Raw genomic sequence first — 23,196 nt, 5'->3', positions numbered from 1 at the left:
CAGCAATTTAGTAAGACCCTGACTCATAACAATAAAAAAATAAAAGGCCTGACAATGTAGTTGATGGTAGAGCACCTAAGAGTTCATCTCCAGAGCCCCAAACAAAAATAGAAACAAACGCAACAAAACAAAAAACCCACAAAAAGAGAATTGAATGTCACAGAGTTTTACAGCATCTTAACTATAAAAAATAAAATATACCTATTGTGAACATTAGCAAAACAGAGGAATTATACATATTAAGGTGTCTCATCATACTTCTGAAGGTCTTTTATAATGCTGCTATAAAAATGAAGAACTATAAACATTTTTGTTCATATTATACACACACACACACATTTTTTTCCTATGAGTATATGCTACAAACTAGTGTATAATACTACATTTTACTCAATGGAATTAATGCATATATAACATAAATGCTATTTTAAAACTGGCTGTAATGATATTCTTCCATGCTAGCAAACATTTATATCATCATTTTGAATGGCTGCATAGCACATTCAAAAGCAAGGCCATGCAACATATTAAGATGCCATTTTTTTTTCTCTATTTTTATTACTTCAATTGACATGTTAAAGATTTTATACCTTTTATGTTTAGAGTTTTTGAAACATAACAGCACAGAGCTCTCCAGAAAGTATACAAGCGTGCCTGTTTTGTTGGACATACCCTTGCCAGCACTAGGGAGGCATTCTGGTAGGCAAAATAAATCTTAATTTAATCTGTGTTTCCTTAAATATAAGTGAAGTAGGCTATGTTTTCATATGCTAATAGACTATTGTATTTTCTTTTTTGTAAATTACTTCATTATAATATTCATTATTAGAGCTACTTTTTCTTCTTATTGGTTTTTAAGTGTTTTTTTTTTTAAAATATAGAAGCATATTAATCCTTTTTTTGCTATGTTTCAAATATTTACCCCAATGTTTCCAAAATTCTGTCTATGGTGTATATACCAAACAAAATGTCTTGATTTTTAGGGACTGAAATTTATTACTTTGAGTTTATTATTTATGAAAAATATAAAAGGAGCATGCAGAGAATATATATTACAGTCTACTTAGTGGAATTTTTTTCCCCTGATTTTTATCATACTAGGGAAATCCCAGGTCCTACGCAACCCTAGATTATAAACATATGAACTATGCTTTCTTCTATTCTAGTGTTTATAATAATAAAGCTGTTAATGTTTAAATATTTGTATGAAATCTGTTTTGGAGTAAGATGTGAAGAAAGCATAATATACTTTTCTCTCCTATTCACAACTTTTAACCAAGATTTCCAAATAAGTCTACCTTTAATTTTCTAAAATGAACTCCCCTTTCACCACTTAATTTTTAATATAATTAATCAAATCTAAGACATGCTATTAAAAACAAATCATTACTAAAGACATTATTATTTTATGTGTCATCAAAAAACTGTGGACAAACATTGGTACCATACTTCATCCTGTCTACTATGAGGCATACTCCAGTTACATACATGTCTAAAATGAAAAATGTGTGTATTGGACTTAAAATATATACGAGGGTCTTATGGCTGCTGTAATGCAGAGCTCTTGTGTTGGGTGGGCACACCATCTGGCAGTCTTTTTCCAAATGTCATTCCCATGCGTATCTTTTTTTCAGTGAACTAAGGAATACTTTTGCCAAATGAAAAATGTTTTTGATTTCATGGAATTTGGATACTAATTCGGAGACACAAGATAGGTTATGGTACATGCTGGGTCCCCTCTTCAGCTGTGTTCTTGTGGTTCCTAGAAAGCACAAGGCTAAATGCTCACCTGTGCAGTAAGAGTGTCCAAGGCAGACAGTGCCGACTCCAATATTGGCAAGGCCCCTGCCAGATCGGCATCACACTCGTCTTTGATGGCTTTGGCTGCCATGGCTTGCTCATTTGCTACTATTTCATCAGCCTTCACTATTTTTTCAGTTTTGGCAACTTCTACAGACTCTCTTTCAATAATAATCATCATCTCATCAACTTCTTTGCTAGCAACTTTCAATTGTGGTTGCAACGCCTCCAACTCATATTGCATGGTGGCTACTTGAGCAGCAGCAGAGTCCAGTTTTTCCAAACCCACTTCATACCTCTTTTTCATTTTCATTACTTCACTGAAAACAAATAAATAAAACAAGGTTGCTTGTGAGGATCTGTATCTGACAATGAAAAAAACAGTGTTCTTGAGCTTTTCAGGTTTTTTTCATGACAAACTAAAGGAGTAGTTGAAAGATTTTCATATATATTAAGTTGTTAAAAAAATATGAACTGTAGAACACTAAATTGCACAATTAAGAGCAGATAGTAAGTCTTAGTCCTTTCTGTGGTTTTAGTACCTATACAGTATTTAGATGCATAACAAATTGAAAAGAACAAACACACTGGATACAAGGCAAGGAGTCTCTATGTCAAAATCAATGATATACCTGTAAAATTAATCACCTTGGTAAGTTGATAACACTCTTGTTTCTTAAAAAATCTTTCTATAATCACTTATTTTAAATAGACTTCAGTGCTCAAAACATATTTTGAATGTTGCCAGAGGTAAAAATGTTTTTCAAGATATATTACACATCTTGAAATAAGAATGCTTTATTAAGCCAGGAGCAGTGGCTCACACCTGTAATCCCAGCAGCTTGGGAAGCTGAGGCAGGAGGATTGTGAGTTCAAAGCCAGCCTCAGCAAAAGTGAGGCACAAAACAATTCAGTGAGATCGTCTTTAAATAAAATACACACATATATACACACACACACACACAAAAAAAAATAGGGTGGGGATGTAGCTCAGTGGTCGGTTGCCCCTAAATTCAATCCCTGGTACAAAAAATAAAAAGCTTTATTAAGACAAAGGGACAAATAAAATAATAAAGTTCAACACTTTGGTACAAAACAATTATAAAGTAACAATAACTAATTAGAAATAATATAGTATCTAGTTTTTCTTTAAATTTTAACATTTTAATGTTCTTTGAAATTTTTATATGCATTCATATATGTTCTCTTTAGAGAGAAAACTCTCCTTTATAATTTGTATCCTTTAAAAATACATGTCATAAGGTTTCAAAGTAAAAAGTGACACATTTTAGAAATCCTTTCCTAAAGTATACTGGGGTAGGAAACCAGCCTGGGCTGGACTGAACAAACCAGACTGAGCAAACTGTCATAGGGAAAAACAAAACAAAATAAAAACTGGAAGTGAAGGCATGCCACATTGTTGTCACACATTGAATTCCCCGAGGGAACAAACTATGACATTAACAGGAACTGAGGGGCTAGAGATTCAATACTATATTATTTGTCAGTCGAAGCTCTGTGCAGCAAGCACAGCAAAGTTCTTTTTCCTGCCAACATTAAGCGGCTTCACTATTGTTCTTCATCTCATGTGATGCTAACCCACTGATTTCTCAGCAGGTGACCTGATAACTATTGTTTCTAGGTTTTATCTGGCATTAAGAGATCTGAAAGCTTTTGCCACTAAAGGAAGAAGAATTCCATAGGACAGAAATTCTAGTTGGGATAAAGGAGAATTTAAATGTTTTTTTATTTGTAAGAACACTTGAAAGGGAAAAAAACTGAAAGAGGATAATGTGAAAGTCAAATAGGAATATTTGAAAAATGTCTAGAAAAGTATGATCCCATCTTCCCATAAGTTTGAATTCATTATTACAATCTTGCTTTCAATTAGCATGACCTTAAATATTATGAGTACACAATCAAAGCCTTGACCACATAAATAAATATTGTACTGCTGAGATATAGATTAAGATTCATATACTTAGGTAAAAGTCTCATAAATTTTATAGATAATGCTTAAATATTGAACTTAAGGCTCACAATATGTATGAATTTAGCTTACTAGGTTTATAAATTATTTAAGTACCTAAGAAAGTTTGATTTGTCAATTAGAACTTAAGAGAAATGAAAATATATCAAAAGTACAAATGTGATATAAAAAATCATTCAAATAAGTTTTTGAATGTCATGGAACATTAATTGGCCTGAAAAGAGACAACTAAGATTTTCTAAACTTCTAACTTTCTTGCTTAAGGTTTTTAAACTTTATAACATGCTGTACGATGTATTAATTTTTAGAACCAAAGAAACTTTTGAAAAACTTTTCTGAAAACCTACTTTGCTACTTCCCATAGCAAAAGTTTTTTTTTTTAAATGTTTATGTTGTTGTTTTCAAATGACAGTTTATTAGAAGGAAAGCTGGTCATGTATATTAAGTGGCAGTTTCTAGGGTCTCAGCTGTTCACAACCCAAAGACAGTTTTTGTATTATCTAATTACTGATTAAAGAAAAATCATTCTCTAATGAAGTCTACTCAATATCATTGTCAAAGAATCCTGGAGTCTCACCCTATCCCTGAAGGGTACCTTCATTCTTTCAACAAACATGCTGTTATGTTGTGCAGTGTGTGAGGTAATTTCTCTGACTAAATGAATAAGATCTGCTTCCTACTCTCAAATTGTTTAAGGATTAAATCATTTGAATGTTCAACAAAACAGTATACTTCTAAGAAACAAATCTCTATTATGTCATTGCTATGTAATATTTCTACACACAAATTACTTAAACTGCCATAGCTTATTCAGAAATATGAAATTTCATTTTTACCTTCTTTTCTTTTCTAACAACAGCTTGAAGGTGGAGATTAATTCGAGGTAAGAGGTGGGAGTCACATAATTGTATCTCTGAAGTTCATCATAGAAGGATGTTGATAAGTTTACAGTAGAGGTGTGGAAGCTTTTACACATGTCGATACAGCCATCTCGTATTTCCTCTGACATTTCAATGTCTTCCAAGAACCGTGAGGCAACTGCCTGTAATGCATCTTCAGGCCATGACTAAATTTAAGGTAAATGCTTTAGCACTTTATCAAGGTTACTAACATGAGTCTGTTACTACTGTCCTTATAATTTATAGATGTTGGAGATAGAGAAGAATAGCATGAGGCATGGGGTGGGAAAGACACTTGTACAAGGAACTTGCTGCTGAACAGCAGTAGATAGTGCATGGAGCATTAACACTTTACAGTTTGCTCTGGGATTAAAGAAAATGTGCATGAGCACTGTAGTAGCAAGGAAAGGGAGAGTGTCTAAACTTACAGAATATCTATTTCTGTGCACATTTTACCAGTATCTTATTTTATACTCCCAACAATTCTCTGAGGTAAATGTTATTATCCTTTTCTCAGGAGACAACAGAATCATGAATAACTACCTCTTCAATTAGTCTTGGATGGCTTGTAGATATTTCAAAGTCAACAATCCAAAAACACGATTCCTTTCTCCCCTATTATAGTTGCGGTTTTCCCCAATTAATCGCCATTTACCAAGTTCCCTGAGCCAAAATGAGAAGTTGTCTTGGATTTATTTCCTCTTCCTCAAATCATCATCTACTCCATATGCAAGTTCTCCAGTTATCAATCTTAAAGTAGCTTCTAAATCCTTTTCCTTCTTCCTATATCTATCACCACCTTCTCAACTCTCTATCCTCACCTGCCTGGAATACGCCAGCACTACCATAGCTGCTTTCATTCCCTTCATAGTGGCCAGAAATATGTATTTGAAATATCAATCAGCTCATACTACACTGCCTTACAACCCTTTGAATTCCACTCAGCATATTTAGGATTAAATCTATAATTAGATGAATCTCAAAATCGTTATGTACATATATGAATATGGCATAATAAATCTCACTATTGTATATATCTATAATGTACCACTGAAAGAAAGAAGGGAGGAAAGAAAGAAAAAGAAAATCCAAACAAACTCTCAAATCTTTGCCTAATTTGGCCTTGTACACCTTCCTGACCTCAATTATGCCACTTGCCTCTGTTACTCTGCTCCTGTGATCCTGACTGCCTCTTGCCCTTCTCGTGCCTTTCATCTAGCCCCTGGCCTTTGCTAGCTTACTCTCTCTGCCCAGATCTTCTTGGTACTGGTATTTTTGTCTTTCAAGTTTCCTCTTAAAGGTCACCTATTCAGAAAACCTTCACTCCTTATATGTTGTCCTGCATGATGGATTTATATATATAGCAAACAAACTAAAGGAAAGCAGAGGTGTTAATTATTTTCTTCCTCATCTCTAGCTTTTAGAATAAGACCCTCTTCAAAACAAGAGTTTTATAAATATGTTTTTCATGAAATACTTTTACCAGGAAATGGAAGTATAGAGACCAGTAAAGTTTCCAAAGTAACAAACGCTTATATATTAAAACATCCAGGGAATCCATTGTGATGGATTCTCTCAAGCCAGAAAGAATTAAATTATTTTTCACATTAAACCAGTTAGTCTCCTTTTGCTATTCCCCAAACCCCATTATCTGTTCTCTGCTTCCACCTGCTCAGCTTTGTGCTTTCTGACACAGATATTTATTACCAAAAGTGTCCCTCTGGCCTTTTTCCTTTTGACTTTGGCTGAGCTTGACTTTTCTGAGATGGAGTTGGGTGATACAGTAGCTGAATTCTAAATTTCTGGTTTCAGTTGGGCAGTCCTCCTTCCATGTACTTGCTCTGTCTGAGATCTAGTAACACTCTTCCCTGCTCTGCCTTTATTGACTTTTGGTACTGAAAATTAAACTCAAGGGCTCTACCATCAAATTATATCTCCTGCCCTTCTTATTTTGAGACAGGGTTTCATTAAATTGCCCAAGCTGGCCTTGAACTTCGGATCTACCTGCCTCAGCCTCCCGAATCACTGGGCAAGCCTCTCCCTTTTTATACCAAGTTATAGTAACAACTTCCTGCTGTTGTGCCATCACTTCCTATGTGCTCCAGCATCCCCTCTTGACACCCTTAACCCTGCCCACATCTCTGTGTGCAGTCTCTTTATTAAGCTTTCCTCAAATATGCCCTCTGTTTCCTGTCAGGACTCTGATACAAAAATTTATCCTAAAATTTCCCATAACATATTGATATTAGTGACTATGCATATTCTTAAATATTTTTCTATTATGCTGATTTCTATGATTATAATTTTAATTCCATGAAATCCATGATAATTGATCATAAAATTCTGCTAAACTATATTTTTGGGAGAAGTCTATGAAATAAGTCATGATGGTAATAGAGAGTGAACATTTCTAAAACTCTATCTAAAATTTACATGGTAATACCTGAAACCAGTCAATGGTACAGCAGTTAACAAGAGCAGGGAACTTTCTAAGACGATTTCGAAATGCATCTCCGATAGGACTCATGGCAAGAACCACGTGCAGTTGGTTGCGGCAGCGATCAATAAACATATTGAAAAGGGCTATGGGGCTTCCATCAGTTTGCTTGGTTTTATCCCGTTGGCGATCCAACTGACGCATCTTTTCACATATCTCTTGCTTCTCATCTAATGCAAAGAGATTTGGAACCTCCCCAGCATTCAGCAGATTATTAACATCCTCTAGAAATGACTCTCTTTTAATCTGAGTATCTGTAAATAGGAAGACACCCTGCATGTCACCTTCAGCACACTTCCTTAAAATCACTTTTAAATCTTCTCGCCACTCATTGTTACCATAGCTCTTGGAGATTTCAACCTGGAAAAGTGAATAATCAGCCATGTGGGCAGCTAATCTGGTGACAGACTGCCTTCCACTCCCTCCAACTCCAACCAGAAGAGCATGGCTTCGAGGCTGCTTCAAGATCCTGGAAATTCTGCTGATGTGTTCTATGGCAAATCGGAATAAGACAAGATTCATGGTTTTTTTACTCATATTGTTGTATTCTTCTAGATGAGATTCCACTATCACTCGAAGTTGATCCACATTTGAAATTTCTCGGTAGTTGGTATCTTCCCTCTTGAGATCATGAAAATCACAAAACATTAAACTTCTTAAGTCATCTTCTTGCACCACTCCATCTTGATCAAAATCCAAACTTTGAAAAAGTTCATGAAAATCTTCATACATGTAGCTTTTCAAAATTTCTTGAATGTAGTTGATAAGCCAGCTTCTATCTGCATTATCCAGAAGGCGATCATAGTATACTCTAAGGACCTGTGTAATATTAAAATGTAGCTTTAAATACTAATTTTTTGGTGGGCTTTTTTTTTTTTTTTTTAGTTTTCTTATTTCTGCAGTATCATTTATTGTAAAAATAAAAATACTGACAAAATTTCTACAGGTTTTGCTAAAAGCATATCCAAATAAGCTAGACTGATTCATGCTTATTTTTAAATAATAATTTTGACATAATAATTTGGACTAATAAATAGTCACATTTAGTTATCCATAAACGAAAGATTTGGGGGAGCTGATGTGGATTATATAGATGCTAAGAGAATGAAGTCCTTGCAAAAATAGTTACTGCCTCTGCTGACCACCACAAATGGATCTCAGAACTGGGTGCTGGCATCCAAGTTTGCTACCTCCTTTCAATCAACATTTCCTTTTCCCAATACAGGTGACATTTTAAAAGTTATTGGTAAATCAATAAATATCATTTGCTTTGTTTTTAAGTACATTTTCTAGAAAAAGAAGAAAAGTCTTGGGTGGAGAGGTAGTTATTTTGGACACCTTTAATTATTTTTGTTTAAAGTCAGGGACTACAAGAAATAATCAGGTTCGCTACATATAATAACTATTTCGTCAAAGTGATATGAGTGTCCCAGGGTTACAATCTGTTTTGAACTGAATTGTATGCCCCTAAACACACATATCCAAGTCCTAGCCTTCAATGTGACTGCATTTGGAAATAGGATTTTTAAGTGGAGTAATTAAGGTTAAAGGAAATCACGAGGGTATGGCCCCAATATGGTAGAACTATAAGAAGTGAAAGAGACACCAGCGTGCTCTCTCACTTGCCTTCCCCGCCCCTTCTTTCTCATTAATACTGATGGCATTTTTATCTTGGACTTCTGGACTGTAGAATTGTGAGAAAATTAACAAAGTTGGTGGGCCTGTGGTATTTTTTCACATCATCCCTAGCAAACTAGTACATATATGATATAAGCAAAGCATATGGTTTGCCATCAGAACTTTGGGTCCTGACTGATCTGCTGCTTTGGATAAATCACTTAAATCATCTGTATCACTTCCTTACCTACAAAATGGAAATGGTAACACCTGATTCAGATATTTCATAGATTCATGCCAAAAATAAAATGACAACATGTCACAATACAGAACTGAAATATGTGATTATTACAAAAACTGCCTTGGCATCAAATCATGGAGAACCATGATTTCAGTTTTTACTATTGTCAAATCAATAATTTAACAGCATCATTCTTTTTAGTAAGGGTATTGCACAGACAAACAATATGACTAATGGTATGATTTAAACCTCTTCTAAACTCCAGCTGGCTCAAAAACTATTTCTTTGTGGAGCAATATAATTTCCCAACATATGCCAACAGCCACTTTCTTGGACTGAGGTACTGAAGACTTCAGACAATATTCCCATGGGAGGAAGAAACTGAATTAAACCAACCCTGCATATCAGGATCAAAGTCTGAGTATGACTTGAGAATATTATCATCAAGATGGCAATTTAGCAAGATCCTCAGGCAGGGTTTCTCAAAATGGTCAAAAAGTCTGCTTTGGCATCATCTGAGGTTCTTGCTAAATTGCAGATTCCAGGCCCTACATTGCACCTGCAGAATTTAAAACTTTGAAAATAGTGTCCAGAAATATCTTTTCTTCTTTTCCTTATAGATGGTGCAAAAACCCTAAGTATTCAACTCAAAAATAATTTTTTCAAATTCACATACCCATATAGCCACAACCAAGATCAAGACACGGAACAATTCCAGTGTTTATCAGAATACCTCCTGTTCATTCTGTCTTCTGCCTCCCTTTCCCAAAGGAATAATTGGTCTATCATCACTGCTCATATTTTTAAAAATTGATATGTAAAACTTTCTATTATAAATCTAGTTGTGAAGGATGTAATTTGTGGTATACTTATATTGTAATTTGTGCTTTAAAATAATTTGTGTCAAAGTATTAATTGCAGAGTTAAAGAATAAAGCTATAATTTACATATCATAAAATTCACTCTTTTAAAGTTTACAATTCAATGGTCTTTAGAAAATTCAAAAAGTTATACAGCTATCATCATTATCTAATTCCAAACTATTCATCACTCCCCAAAGAAATTTGGTACCCATTAGCAGATACTTTCTCATTATTTTCTTCTACAGTCCCTGGCAAAACACTAATATACTTACCGTCTCTATTAATCCACTTAGCCTGGTCATTTCATATAAATGGAAACATGTGATCTGTGATCTTTTGTGCCTGACTTATTTCACTTAGAATAAGGTTTTTTAGGTTTATCTTTGGTATAGGATATAGCAGTCTTCTGTCTCCGATGGAACAAAGTTCTGTTGTATGTATACACAATATTGTATTTGTCTGCTCATCAACTAATGGATATTTGCATTGTTTCCACTTTGGGGCTATTATGAATAATTATGCTAATAAGATTCATGTATAAGTTTTTGTGTGGACATATATCAATTTTGAGGGTGGGGGGTTATATAGCCAAGAGTGTAATCACTGAGTCACATGGTAACTATGTTTAACCTTTCACAAATTACCAGTTTTCCATATGACATTCCCACCAGCAATGTATGAGCATTACAATTATTTTACATTCTTATCAATACAGGTTCTTCATTTTGATTATAGTCATCCTAGTGGGTATGAGAGGTACTTCATTGAAGTTCAGATTTCCTAATGACAATCATACTGAGTATCCATTCATGTGTTTACTGACCATTTGTGTCTCATCTTTGGAGAAATATCTATTCAAATCCAAACCCTCTGACCACTTTTAAGTTGGATTATTTGTCCTTTTGTTCAGTTGTAATAGTTTCTAATGCATTCTGCATACTGAACACTTATCAGATATATGATTTTCAAGTATTTTTTTCTTATTTTATGTATTGTCTTTTCACTTCATTGATAGTGTTCTTTGGAGCATGAAAATTTTAAATTTTGATGAAATCCCTTTATCTCTTTTGTCTCATATTTTTGCAGAATATCTGTATGTAACAAGCAAACCAGATAATATACTCACTAAAGTTTGAGAGCCATGGAGAAGTCAAAGGAAATGAGAGTAAGCCAGTTTTATATCTTCAAAATCATTTTATGTAATTATACTCAGTCCTCCAGTGTCTGGAAAGTAAGACACTTACCAGAGCTCTGATATATATTTGGCCCTGAAGGAATCTTTCTTGAGTCAACCGAAATAAAGCACAGATTAAGAGTGTTGAGTTTAGTCACTTCTTATGTTTTGAAATGCTGACAAGGTACCAAACACTGTTTTCAGCATTGCAGATAACTCAGTGAAAAAAAGAAATCTCTTTCCCATAGCGCTTTCATCCTCTCAGAAGGAGATAGACACTAAACATAATAAGTAAATTATATAGCATGATAGAAGTTGATAAATGTTGGGAAACAAGGAAAATAAAATAGGATAGGAAAGACTGAACCGCGAGGGTGGGAGTGAAGTGTTAGGCTGTAGTATTGGATACGATGGTCAGTGTAGAGCCCATTGAGGAGAAGAGATCCGATCAATGGCAGAGAGGAAACTACCCCAGAGGACCACTCTCAGGGTAAAAAGTATTCTAGGAAGAGTGAATAGCCAGAGTGTCTGTGAAGGGTGAATGGAGGTGGGAACAGGGGACAAATCTGAGAAGAGGAGGCACACATAGCCACTGGACTTTAATCCTGAATTCCTCTGAATGAAGTAGAGTGCTATTGTAATGTTTTAAGAAACTAAACTCATATTCTGAGATCTATATACCAAAATATGAAGTAGTCATTAAAAATTACATTGTTATAAACTTCATTAAATGTCCAAAGAGTTCAACAGCCAGTGTCAAAACTCAACAATATGACATCAAAAGCAGTACAGAATCTGAAGAAGGCCAAAAGGTAATTATATCTACCACAAATATATAATAGCACATATGAATTACTCCCACCATTGGAAGAAAGCAATGACATGTAAAATCCCAAGTAACAAAATATGTTATGTACAGGAAGTCTACCTTCCTTCCTTTATATGCTCATTCACTGGTGTTTATTGAGTGTCTGTTATGTGCCAGGCACTAGGAAAAGTAGTGAATAAATGAAAGTTGCTGTTCTCATAAAGTTTCTATTGTAACAGAGACAACTAGCAAGCAAAAAATTTAGTACATGTCATGTGATGTTTAGGGTCATGAAGAAGAATAAAGCAAAGTAAGGAATAATGAAGCTCTGGGGAATATATGGGTGTGATATAGGTCCCTTGGGAGCTAATCAGGTCACGGGGGCAGAGCTTTTGTAATGATTAATGTTTTATGAAGGATGAGCTCCCTACCCTGCCCTTCCACCATGTGAAGACACAGAGGGAAAGCACTATCTATGAACGAGGAGTCCCACAGGCCTTCCTATGGTACAACGTTTGCCAGCCCACTGATAATGGACTTCCCAGCCTCCAGAAATGTGGGAAACAAATACCTGCTATTGATAAGCCACCCAGTTTAAGGTTCTTTGCTATAGTAGCCCAAACAAACTTAAGGATCACTCCTTCAATGAATTTAGTGTCACTTTCCTCTCTAGCTGCTCCTTCTCTCCAGTTTTCCGTATATTCTTACCACCCATAAAGCCCTCCAAACTGAGAGCCTGTACTCATGTCCCATGATGTAAATTACAGTAAGTTATGGCAAAAACCTGTCAGAATCTCCACATCATCCTTTTCCAAAGTACACATTTAGGGACTTAGTGTGGCCAAAGTTCCAAGTAGAGTTGTTCATCACTTGGATACATATTTCAATGTGTAATGATTTAGGAATTCACTTTGTATAGCTGAATGTCTAAGAAACTAAATTTTTAAGAACTTTTAAAACATATGAGTCTGTAGCATATGGTTTCACTATAGTGACAGACATATCCCAATTTTTCTGGTTTCTTAGCTACATTATTAAAATTAAAATTATAGTATTTATATATTTAAAACGGGTTAGGGTTAGACATTTTTTTCTCCTATTTCCCATAGTTTTGTTTTAAAAAATCAAGCTATTGTTTCGATGTATAAATTTTGTATTCTCTTTCCTCCCTTCCTCTACTATTTTTATTTAAAAAATGCATAGATATACCTATTCCTGAGAACTTAGATACATTTTTATAGAGATACTCTCAAACTATGAGCTCTCAAAATAGATTGCTTTATGGTTATTTTTTCTCCTCATCTAGTAATTCTACAAATAAAAATGCAAATAAATACATACACTTCTTTAAATAAAACAACTTCTTAAAAGGTGTTCCATCTCAAAATTTCTTGAAATAAAATTAACAAGGATTGAATCATCTAATATCCTATAAATCAACAGAAATTCCTAAAAATGGAAGACTAAGCATTTTAAAAATTATAAATATCTTAGTATTATTTTTTAAATTATCTTGATCATTGGCCTTTGTAATGCCAAACAGCTAAATACATTTTCAACAATATTACCTGCTAATTTCTTTAACCTGGTAGTTGGCACACTAAATTTTTGTCTCTTGTACAATCACATTTTAATAACATGGAGTTTTTACCTCATGAACCCAAAGACGTTTAATCACTCCTTGGGTTTCTGCTGTTTCTGGTCTTGACAAACAAACACCTTGAATGACACGGGAGAAATCACGAAGGTTGAACAAGTAGTGAGATTTAGCTGGAGTAGGCAAGAGATTCTTCATTGCTTCCTTATACAGAGTCATTGTGCCATTTATGATTTGTGTAGTCAAATCCAGAAATTCATCTGGAAATTTGTAACTTAAAGTTTTTAAATAAAAAGAAAATATATTAGCAAATATAGAATTATGTTACATAAATGATATTTAGCATGACCAACATAAAATTTCAAGTAATTAAATCAATTTGATTCATTACACCCCCATTTTTTGTTATAAATAAGATTTTTACTTCTTTTAGGATTATTTTCCACTCCCTATTTTAGGTCTGAAGGAACCTTGTGAACTAAGCAGGATCAGTTCACTGGACCTATTTAAGTAAGTGAACAGAAGAGCCAGCGAAGGCTATATGTAATCCCAAATCCAGGATGTACTAAATAAATGCTTTCTCTTACTCCTTGGCATTCTTAATTCCATGTAAATAGAATTCATAATGAACATTTATAAAATAGGTATTTTCAGAGAAAATAAAAAAATAAAAAATTTTTGTATGAAAAATTAGTAGAGAAAATAAAAAAGACAAAGCACATGATAGGATTGAAAAAAAACACAGTGAAAGAACAACCATTTGGAAGGATTAGCTATATTTAGTTTTTGGCTTGACAAAAAGCCAGCTGTCTCTGCTATCACCACTGGATAAAGCAAGGAATGACAATTTCCCCAGAATGGGCATTGGCAGGGAGCTACAACTTCTATTGCTCAGGTGAAGCATGAATCCCAGCCATCTAGGCATCTCCGCAGCTAGGGAAGAACATTTCCCCAAGAGACAGTCTTCAAGGCTATAATTCTGAAGCTTGGACACAGATAGCCCTGCAAACTCAAGAGTTCTATCAAAGGATATCAAAGTCACAACATAAACCTGGAACCTCTTTCCAGTACTAATGGTATTCCATCATAAAATTCAAAATACAAAATCAAATGTGGACATACAGAGTAGAATGTCCTAAACCCTTTGTAATGTTTAATGTGAATTGTCAATTTGATTGGATTAAGAGATGCCAAGGATTAAGAGGCTTATGGGTGTGTGTCAATAAGGGTGTGTCTAGGAATGACTGGCATGTGTAATAGCCATCTGAAATGGAGAACTTCCCTAAGTGTGAGTAGCACTGACTAATAGGATAATGGCTTGAATGGAATAAAAGTTGGAAGAACAAGGAAGCAGCAGCAGATGCAAGCTCAATTCTTCTTGAACAGGTTGTTGATTGCTGTTGGGATTTTCTGAGGCTATCAGACTCATGCATCTTTACTCTTCCAAAGCAGACTTTGCCAATGATTCCCTAGAAGCCTTTAGTCTCAATAGCACCATTGATCCCTGTTGTTCTTGGGCTTCAGACTCTTGGACTGTGCAACTACTGGTTCTTCTAGCTTTCCAGCTAGCAGATAGCCATTGTGAACTATCCAGCTTCTGGTTGTGTAAACCAATCTGAAGAATCCACCCACCCCCTCCCACTTCTTTTAAATTTTTTTTAGATGTTGATGGACTTTTATTTTATTTTATTTATTTATATGTGATGTTTAGAATTGAACCTAAGGCCTCACATATGCTAGGCTAGTGCTCTACCACTGAGCCACAACTCTAGCCCCATAAATCCCCTTTTTAAATTATATTTCCTGTTGATTCTGTTCCTTGAGAGAACTCTAATACACCCTTTGTAGTATATTTAATACTGGGAGGCAGGAGGAATGAAGGGGAGCAATTTTATCTGTTACCATTTCTGTGCCTAGGGATGCTTTCATGGAAATGTTTAAGAAGTATTTCTTACATTGATAGGTTTCTAAAAACTTTATATCTCTTAGTGAAAAAAACTCTGAAACCTCAAATCACTTACCATACTTTCAAATGCCAGGTTAAGATTTTAGAAAAGATTGTAAACATGGATTTATCACTAAATTCATTGATTGTTATGATATTGAAATGTCTCATGAATCGAGGAGTTACTGGATTTCGGCCACCACCTAAATATTAAAAAGGATAACTTTTAACAATGTTACTAGAATAAACCAGAGTATTTTATCTAGTACTTTACAGTTTGAAATAACTTGAAAGATCACAAATTCACAGCACATAAAAAGTTAAAAGTAATGTTCATGAAACCATGACATCAAAACTAGTTTCCTATTAAACTCAAGATATTGTTTTTCTAGTTGAATTATTTGAATGAGCTCAACTAATTATATATAATCTTGGGTCAGATCTATGTTTCCAAAGGAATTCACACCAACAGAAAGAGCCATTGGGCATGTTCTTCATGGTTCACAGTCCAAAGGAGTAAACTGTAAACAGTCTCATTACAATTCAATATTGGTACACTATACATTAATATAACCTTGAGAAATCTGACTGATTAAACTTTAAAAGGGTATTTACCATGTAGCTGAAATTCCATACAACCATAGCATATGGCCTAATTTTTCCCCTCCATCTAGAAATCAATTTCCCTAACACTAGATTATATAATACATGCAGCTACTTTGCTGCCTGATTGTATTTTTAAAAAATGGAGATTATCTCACATTCATAAAATAGTGATTACATTTTCAAATATGATGCTTTAATTAGTGACTTACATTTTCAAATATGATGCTTTAATAAGTGACTTAAATTTTTAACAAACCATTTTAAAAAAATTCTATCCTTTTAAAAATATATATAGCTGGGGTGTAACTCTGTGATAGAGCATATACTTACCCTGCAGGCTAAGGGTTTGATCCCTAGCAACACAAATAAAATTGATAAAATAGACATATTGCATTTTCTTTCTAAACATTTGGTAAAGAAGTGATTTTTTAGTGTATTATGTATGTATGTATGTGTTTTTGGTATTGGGGATTTAATTTGGATGCTTTACTACTGAACTATACACCCAGCTTGATTTCTTTATATTTTTAAAACTGTTTTCAATTTTGAGACAGATGTTACTAAGTTGCTCAGGGCTTCACTAAGTTGCTAAGGCTGGTCTTGAACTTGTGATCCTCCTGTCTCAACCTCTTGAGCACTTCGATTGCAGGTATGCACCACTGCACCTGGCTAAGAAGTGATTTTCAAAGCATATAATGTCTTTGTATTTGTATTAAGTGTACAGATATATATTTTATATTTGTTTAAGGCAAGATAAATCTACTTTATGTCTTATCACCATGCTGTTTCTGAAAACATGCCTAAATGTGTGAGACCATATATACCTGTAACTGGGATTAATGGACCTATAAATAAACACAGTTATATATGTCTATGAATTTATAAACTAACTTACCTGGGAAAGTTTAAGGAGGTGGTTAAAGGATTGGAGAAGAAAATTGAGAGATCATTTTTACCCTAACTTTGTTTCCAAACCTTTCTCCCAGAGAATATTCAGAAATGGTGTATTTTTTAGAGAATGGGGTCCCAGGGGTAGATACCTCATGGATTCCACCTACTGTTCTGTCCAGTGCCTGAGTAGGTAGGAAAATATACCCATATGAGTACAAATGACTAGCTTGGGACAAAGCAGAACAGAAGTCTGAGACCCAGGAGTCACATAGATTTTTATTTAGTTATTTTTAAAGTGTTCAAAGTGGCCCAGGGAGTTTTCGGAGAGCAGTTGCTGACTCAGAGCTAACAGTCCACGTTAAACATTAGATAGAGGTTAGGGTTAGGAGGGAAAATACCAGAGAGATTCCCAGAAATGGTATATTGAGAGAAGAAATTTTTAAAAAATAGAATACCAGCTTGAAGTCAGGAGAACAGTTAAAGATCTCTAGTTAGTTGAATCAAGCCATTTTAAACATTTTAGCATAAATTTTTCTTCCTACATAGAGATTCCTTTGAGTTTATAAATTTCTCTTGGATAATGTAAAGAATCTTTAAAGGTTAATTCTTTTGACCATTTCCTACTTAAATTTTTCTTAGAGGCCTAAATCTAGAAAATTCTATCTTTAAAAAAATATATATGGCTGGAGTGTAACTCTAAATCCAGAGACTGATGAGAATGGAACTTACATGGGGTGGGAAAAGATGATGTCTGAAGCAGGGACATTCTACTCAGCTGAAGACTTATGAATGAAATAGAGGGAAGCAAGAGCTGCCCAAGGGGGAACCATCTAGGTTCTCAGAATGTAGGGATAGGAAATGGGAAGCCGAGTCCCAGAAATTAGGAGAGGAAGGGATTTAAAAGAGTTGGTGGGCAAATGGCTCAATCAAGTCCTCTTTATAGAAACAGTAATTGTGGTACATACCATGAGGTCACAGAGGACACACATGGAAACATACACATAAAATACTGTAACTCATATTGTCCAACTCAATTTCTCTTTCTTTCTCCAGTTATGTTTTATATATAGCCAGAATGATTTTCTATCTTAATGATCACTTATTAGAATATATACCTGGAGGTCCCATAGCACACATGATCTGAATGTCCACTAATTTAATCATGGAACAATCTTTTAAGTCATACCAATTCCAGTGGTCTAACCATTGCCTAAGTAACTCAATGGGAGGTTGAGCTCCATATACCTCCCGAGCAGGCATATTGACATCATCTACAAATACAATCTAGGAATGAAAAGAGAAGAGGTATTAGAAAAAAATGAATTAAGATAGCATCCTATTATGTAAACAAGTTGAGGTGAATTATTTCCATAGGTGAGAAGTGAAGCTTTCTTTCTGAAACAAGAATAATATTTTTAGCTTTAATAGAATACGGAGATTATTTTTCCCTAATCCTTGTTCCTCTAAGACTAGGGAAACCTTCTCATTATTAATCTTTATAGGTTAGTAGTTTAGGATTTACTAATCTTCTCATATTCTTTGATTCACCATATACCTTGTCTTTTTTCCTAGTAGAACAATTCATTAAAATAGATGAAAAAGGTGTAACTTTTAGATATAACCTTTAGTGGTGAGTGTTAGTATCACAAGGGTATTTCTTTGCAGATAAGTCAACTGGTAACTGAGTTGTTAGAGATCTAGAAAAGCAAGCACCAAAGACCTGCTGAGTAAAATTGTTAGTTAATGAATTAATAGTGTAATAAATTCTCAAGTGTATGTTCTATTTTCAATTCAAAGTAATATTGTTTATTTATTTACTTTTAATTCTAATTTGTTATATATGACAACAGAATGCATTATAATTCATATTACATAGAGACAGCACAATTTTTCATATCTCTGGTTGTATACAAAGTAGAGCACACCATTGGTGTCTTCATACATGTACTTACAGTAATGATGCCCATCTCATTCCACTATTTTTCCTATTCCCATGCCCTCTGCCTTCCCCCGCCTCCCCTTTGCTCTATCTAGAGTTAATCTAATCCTCCCATGCTCCCCCACAACCTCAAAGGGATATTGTTTATTTTTAAAATCAAGATGTTTACTGTACATACAAATACAACCAGTTTTAAGAAAATTTTAATTAAAAATTTGTGGTGAAAAACTAGGAAAGATGTCAATCCTTAGTATTTTTGGTTTCCTTGTTCTGATTGCAGACATGTACATAAGTAGGACTTATATTGTACTATGAGTATAAAAATAGAAAGCCATTACCATTCTCTTGCCCAAAGGAGGACCAAAAACTCCCTTTCTTCTTTTGTCCAATTTTGACATGATAATGTTCTGAGTTTGAGCTGCTGTAGTTTGTGCTGAGAAGTTAATTATCAGAGGTTTGTAGGTTTCCTTATTAAGATGATTTAAAAGAAAATTCTACATAACAGGAAATAATAAAGTGAGCCAGAGTTGAAATTATATTTTGGCATTTCAGAATAAATACAAAGCATCATTGTTGACAGACTTGAATTGAACCCTACCTGTCACAACAATGTAAAAAGAGATAAAGTCAAAAGGAATAAGTTACCATGCAAAAGGAGTGTCTCTATCTGTCCAGGTTTCTTGCATGTGTTTTATGACTTCCACAACTACCATGAAGAGTACATGCTCCTCCTTAACATAAAGTCATAGGGACTCAGAGGTTAGGAAACTTGCCTCTGATCTCAGACATGGAGAAGAATCCATCTGCTGTTTTTCTCTCTCCAGACCATTTTTCTTCTTAGAACTAGCATATTGTCTTTCTACTTATATATTAAGTTATCTTTCTGTAAGTTAGGAAGCTTACATAATATCAATGTATTTTCAAAATGGAATTTGCTAAAAAGCAGGTGGAATTGCAATGGTTCTTAATCAAGATGTATGACAGGGACAAGGAATACCAGAATTTCCTGATCAGCTCTTCAAAGTGTATTCACCTGTCTTTACCATTCCTAACCTCTCCTCTCAAGAGTTCTCTATAGGGCTACTCTCTCCCCAGGGCCAACTTATTAGAAAATCTTCATTAAATCACATCTTCTTAATGAGTACTATTATCTACTACTTCCATTTATGAACAAGGGAGGGGAAAAGGCGAGGTTTTTTTTTTTTTTTTTAAACCTGTTCTAAAATTTACTTTAAGTGCTTCTAGCATTCAGCTTTATTGTATATGTTACTACATTATTAACCCAAAATCTCACATGGCAAAACATTTTAAGCATTTTCCCCCTTTATAATAAACACAATTACATGCTAAACATGCCTTTAATTAAGCAAATGAAAATTTTGAAAGCACAATTCAAAATCTTAACTTATTTATCATAGCAACACTTATATTTTAAAAAGGAACTGGTATGTTCCCATTAATAACTACATTCAGCACATACATGCCTGTCCCTGTCATGAGGTAGAGCAGATAAAAGAAAATAAGCAATACAGGAGGGTCAAGCGCTGATCAGAAATTGTAAAATTAGGGCTAACTTTTGCGGGGACAAGTACATGGAGTACTGCATACACGGCCTATGTTAAGGTGTCTGAGTGCAATCCACTCCCCCGTGATAGGTGTGTGAGCGGCAAACCGCTTACCCTGTAGGTACAGCCCTGGGCATGAGGCCACGTGTTGCAGTCCCTGCACTTGCTCCAAGGCCTGCTCCTTGATTGGTTGCTGCAAGGACAGTTGGCCAGAAATTGCATTGGTGGCTGCCTGTAATCTGCTTAGCTACTGCCTGACCATATATACATGGTAACTGAGCAATAAAATCAGACCTTCTTCCTGCCTGGTCTCCGAAGGTTTGAATAGAGACACCACAGCCACATTCTCCTCTACCCTATTCTGTGGACCTCCTTGTTGGACGAGAGAATGAGCCCACGCAAACTTTCACTCATTTCAACTATCCAGCAGGAGCTACTTTTTATTTTTATTTAACATTATTTTATTTTACATAAAATGAACACAGTCTAAAATGAAGCTTTTTAAAGACCTTTGAATAGCTTGTTTTCCTATCTGTGACTGACCATTAGATAAGAAAAAGTAGCGGGCTGGGGATGTGGCTCAAGCGGTAGCGCGCTCGCCTGGCATGCGTGCGGCCCGGGTTGGATCCTCAGCACCACATACAAACAAAGATGTTGTGTCCGCCGATAACTGAAAAATAAATATTAAAAAAATTCTCTCTCTCTCTCTCTCACTCTCTCTTAAAAAAAAGAAAAAAGAAAAAGTAGCAAGTGTGAAGTTTAGAATAAAAACAGGAGTAGGTATATTTTCATGATTTTATGATTAAAATGTCTTTCTTATGACTATATAATTAAAATGTAAATGAGAGGTTATTTCAAGAGAAAAAAAGGTTTGAAAACAAGTGATTTTTTTTGTACTTTAAAATGACTATTCTGAGCAGCTACTATAATAAACTGATATTTTACATGTCTGAGTAAAGCCAATTCACATTTTCCATATTTTTGGCCTAAAACTCTAAACAATTATTTCACTTTGTTTGCTCATATGGCATACAGTGCAAATGTTTTTATTACAACGAATTTTTCGCTAACAATGGCAGTCATAGTCATAACCAATATGTCTTTTCAGATGGAAGAAAGGATAGACAAATGGAACAAGATTGAACATGAATGCTCAACACATGCATAAGTCAGGGCATAGTAAGTTTGGCAATGAGACCATTTAAAAGAAGAGCTAAGTCTAACTATCATAAATATGAATAGTAATACAAAAAATCCAAATGTAATTATTATTTTAAAGTGACTAAAAGTTGAAGAATGAAATTAAGAAGAGCAAAACAGATTTTTAAAAATCTCAGTCTACTAGAAGACGATAAAGGCAACAGGGATTAGGCAGCAGTATTGCAGCCTTATATAGCTAACTGGGTAGGGAAGGAAGTCAGGAGGAGAGCCCTGTCATTCATAGTATTGATAATTTTAAAACGGGATTTAGGGAAAAAGTTATATTTGAGAAAAAGACTTCAATTATTTACAATAGGTTTAAACAATGCTGATAGAATTGTAAAGTTTATGTAACATCCTAAATCAATATGAAAAAATAAATACGCCCCCATGCCAATGGATTAACATTTTCAAAAGAGTGTAAAAAATGGAAAGAATACAGAAAAATGACTCATTATCAAGAATTTACATATCTGAGATCAATTTGCCTTCTAATAGAAAAAAAAAAGACTCAAAGTAACCATACAAATAAGAAATGCAGCAATATGTTGAATCTAAGTGATTCAGACAAGCTTAAAGTACAAAAAGAAAAAAAAAAAGCAAAAATACGCCATGTAAAAGAAAACTGTTGGAGTAGTGATTTGAACCATAGTATCTGATTCTTCTGTGGCAGGAGCTGTGTGTCTAGGATGGGAACTTCCTGTGCAAAGGTGCAGATCAAGACTGTCCAATTGCTATGGTGACACCCTGCTTAAAGGATGTTCTGTGGTAGGCATGGCTCTATCAGTCTTGACCCTAAGTTTAGACACCAGTTGCCAGAGGTAGAGAATTAAGAGCATAAAAATGATAATTATAATTGGCTGCCCAGTACTTTGTCCTTCAGCCTACGTGTTTTGAAGAAACTTTCTCACAGAAAACCCTTTTGATGATAAAACCTATATAATAAATGTGCTGAGTTAGCTCTGTGTCATTATACCTCCATCAGAGGGTAATGTCCCACTTAGTCTCAGCTTTCTCTCTATGGGTGTCTGTTTGTCTTTTCTAATCCCCGATCTCCCCTCAATGGTTTCTGAATTAACTGAATTAACGGCCATGCTGGTTGCAGCAGAAAGTAAAAAGAATCTAACCAAAGAGGACAATTAATATAGTATGGTCCTGTGTACTGATCATGTAAAAAAATCAGACCATTATCAAAAGATTTTTGTAATTCCCAAAAGTTGAGAGTCATTGACTAAAACATTTCTAAATAAGTACATTTTTACCATTGTGCCATAAAAATTATTTGGACAAAATTCATGTTTTTATAACCTATCATTAAACAAGTCCTGATTTTCAGTTTAAATATCTCTCTTATAATTATTCAATATATAAAATTCCATTTGGCCCACTGAAAAAATGACTATTTTTATGTGCATATATAAAACTGTTGAAACTAATTATATACCTATAAAACTATTTTTTTCAATTTTATTATCGAATTATGTTGATTAAAATTATTCTATAAAATCTATCTAGCTATGTGAAAAAAATACCCATTACAACAGAGCTGACCTGCAAATGAGAA

General features: G+C 34.4%; 1 protein-coding gene across 1 annotated transcript in view; it reads right to left on the bottom strand.

Annotated features, from left to right (window-relative positions):
* The window catches only part of Dnah7 (dynein axonemal heavy chain 7), a 289,014-nt gene that overhangs the window by 105,234 nt on the left and 160,584 nt on the right, over window positions 1-23,196 (bottom strand). Inside the window, exons 36-42 of the mRNA XM_077110312.1 lie at window positions 19,206-19,361; window positions 18,044-18,212; window positions 15,508-15,634; window positions 13,541-13,760; window positions 7,133-8,005; window positions 4,627-4,856; window positions 1,790-2,120 (exon numbers count right to left, since the gene is read on the bottom strand). Of these exons, the coding sequence (XP_076966427.1) occupies window positions 1,790-2,120; window positions 4,627-4,856; window positions 7,133-8,005; window positions 13,541-13,760; window positions 15,508-15,634; window positions 18,044-18,212; window positions 19,206-19,361 (2,106 nt within the window). The remainder of the gene's footprint in view (window positions 1-1,789; window positions 2,121-4,626; window positions 4,857-7,132; window positions 8,006-13,540; window positions 13,761-15,507; window positions 15,635-18,043; window positions 18,213-19,205; window positions 19,362-23,196) is intronic.

The sequence above is a fragment of the Callospermophilus lateralis genome, chromosome 9 (assembly GCF_048772815.1).
Source record: "Callospermophilus lateralis isolate mCalLat2 chromosome 9, mCalLat2.hap1, whole genome shotgun sequence".
Taxonomy (NCBI): domain Eukaryota; kingdom Metazoa; phylum Chordata; class Mammalia; order Rodentia; family Sciuridae; genus Callospermophilus; species Callospermophilus lateralis.
The sequence above is the reverse complement of the archived record's forward strand: the minus strand, read 5'-3'. Positions and strand labels throughout refer to the sequence as shown.